The sequence below is a fragment of the Pediculus humanus genome, genomic scaffold (assembly GCF_000006295.1).
Source record: "Pediculus humanus corporis 1103172107560 genomic scaffold, whole genome shotgun sequence".
Taxonomy (NCBI): domain Eukaryota; kingdom Metazoa; phylum Arthropoda; class Insecta; order Psocodea; family Pediculidae; genus Pediculus; species Pediculus humanus.
In genome coordinates, this window is record NW_002987175.1 from 46,733 (window position 1) to 48,807 (window position 2,075).

At 31.1% G+C, this 2,075-nt stretch overlaps 1 protein-coding gene across 1 annotated transcript in view; it reads right to left on the minus strand.

Annotated features, from left to right (window-relative positions):
- Window positions 1-333, minus strand: part of Phum_PHUM209200 (suppressor of cytokine signaling-2, putative) — a gene marked incomplete at both ends in the record, with an annotated part of 2,153 nt that extends 1,820 nt beyond the window's left edge. Inside the window, one exon of the mRNA XM_002425515.1 lies at window positions 141-333. Within this exon, the coding sequence (XP_002425560.1) occupies window positions 141-333 (193 nt within the window). The remainder of the gene's footprint in view (window positions 1-140) is intronic.
- Window positions 334-2,075: the final 1,742 nt, after the last annotated feature.

Sequence of the window (2,075 nt, forward strand, 5' to 3'; positions counted from 1 at the left end):
CTCCATCGTGACGTCGTCGTCGTTTTCCCTCCTCCCGTCATCCCGTTCCCGTCTTCTTTCCGCCGCCTCATCCAAATGAAAATTAACATTATCCTGATTCGGATTCGATAGAAAATAGGAAATGGACGGTCCTATTTTACCCTTATTAATTTCCGGTTCTTGTATCAATTGATATTTCAATATGTTACCATCGTTTGACATGACTTGTAAATTTTGTCTTAATATGGTTGCGACGTAACCGGGTTGTATGACCGGATTGTACTGCGGCGACGGCGAACATCTTGATTGATTGATAAGAGGAAAATTTTCCGATGTAGTCATAGCAGATAACATTTTCTTTTCATATTTAAATTCTTAAATATCTGAAAATAAAAAATTATGTTACATATTAATTGCTTTTACCTGGACATATAAAAATTCTTTTACGGTCGATAAAATGATTCATTGGAATTTTTTTTTCGGGCGGGGGGCGGGAGATATTGAGTAACAAAATCCCTGTGCGGTGGTTGTTGCTTCGTGAAAGTTTTAAATGACATTTAAAATAATCCGACAATCTTGTTAATATAAAATAATAATGCGTTCGACATTTATTTATAAAACCGCAGCAGACGTGACGTTTTGGGGAAGCGAGAGATGAAAATTTCGATGGATGATCGTCGTCGTCGTGTCAAAAGATTAAAAAATGACGTCATCGGAAAAGTATTTAAAACCACGTCGTATAAAAAAAAAATATTTTTTTAACCGTGTTTTCCCCGACATTTCTTTTCCTTTTCTTTCCGGCGAATACAAGAAAAATCGCAAACCCTAAATAAATTAAGGGTTGTTTGAAGAATAGAAAAAATAAGTCATCATCAGTTGGGTAAAACACGACGGGGGTGGGGGGGTGGGGTTGGGTAGTAAAGATAGTAATTCAGGGTCGAATTATTTATTTAATTTGAACCGGAAATGCTTTTTCGACACTTTTTTTTTTTTTCAACTTGGTTTTCTTGAAATTTTTTTTTTCGAGTTATCGAAACGTTCCACGATTATAATTTTACGAATTCTTTTCGATTAGAAAAGAATTCGATTTTGATTCTTAGAAAACAATTATTTAGAATTGCATACATGTATACACACACACACACATATTTTTTTTTTTTGAACGAAATCATCGACTTATCGAGAAAAATTTTTTTTTATTTTTACGATTTTTACGAATAGTTGGTAACCGTTACGATGAGCAGCCATTTTGTTGTCGTCATTACCAACATAACCGTTTCGTTTTTTTATAACGATTTTTTTTTGTTTTTTCTATAAGAAAAAAAAAAAAGATTTTTGAATAACTTTTCAAATTGTAAGGGAGGAGAAAAAGAAAAACTTGGAAAATTTTGATTTTTTTTTTTTTTTTTTTGGAAAATCATTAATTAATTAATATTCAAAACGGAAAAAAATTTTCTTTTCGTCACGAATATGATAGTTCGAAAATTTTCCGTTTTTCACTTTTCTTTTAACGGTTATTGTCGTCGTTATTTCGAATTGTTCATCATCGTTAATGTTAAAAATATGATGAAATATTAATAATAATAATAATTGTAAATTTTTCAAAGGGAAAAATAAAAGTTGAAAAAGGCGGGGACGGGGGGGGGAATGAAGAGAGTAGAAATGCAACAGAATAAACAAGGATTTGATTAAAGATGACAAAGTCGAGTTTTAACTTTTTTTTAGTAACAGTTTTGTGTAAAAAAAAAAATTTTCCTTCTTGTTTTTCCTTTTTTTTTCTCTTTCTCTCTCTCTCTCGCTGTCGGATTTCCCTATTTAACAAGTTCGTCGACATCCATTTGTTGTCAGAGCAACCACCATCCAATGAAAAATTTTTTATTTTTTTTCACAAAGTTTCCCTTGAAAAGTTTCGACGAAGAAAATATAAATTGTTTTTCTTTTTTTGCTGTTGCTGTTGCAATTCTTTAAAGTTTTAAAACCTTTTTTAAGTTTTTCTCGACTACAAATACATGCAGAAGGGATGAAAATAATTTTCCACAAAATAAACTAAAAACAAAACTTTTTTTTTTTTTTTCCGAGTAATATTATTATCGGAA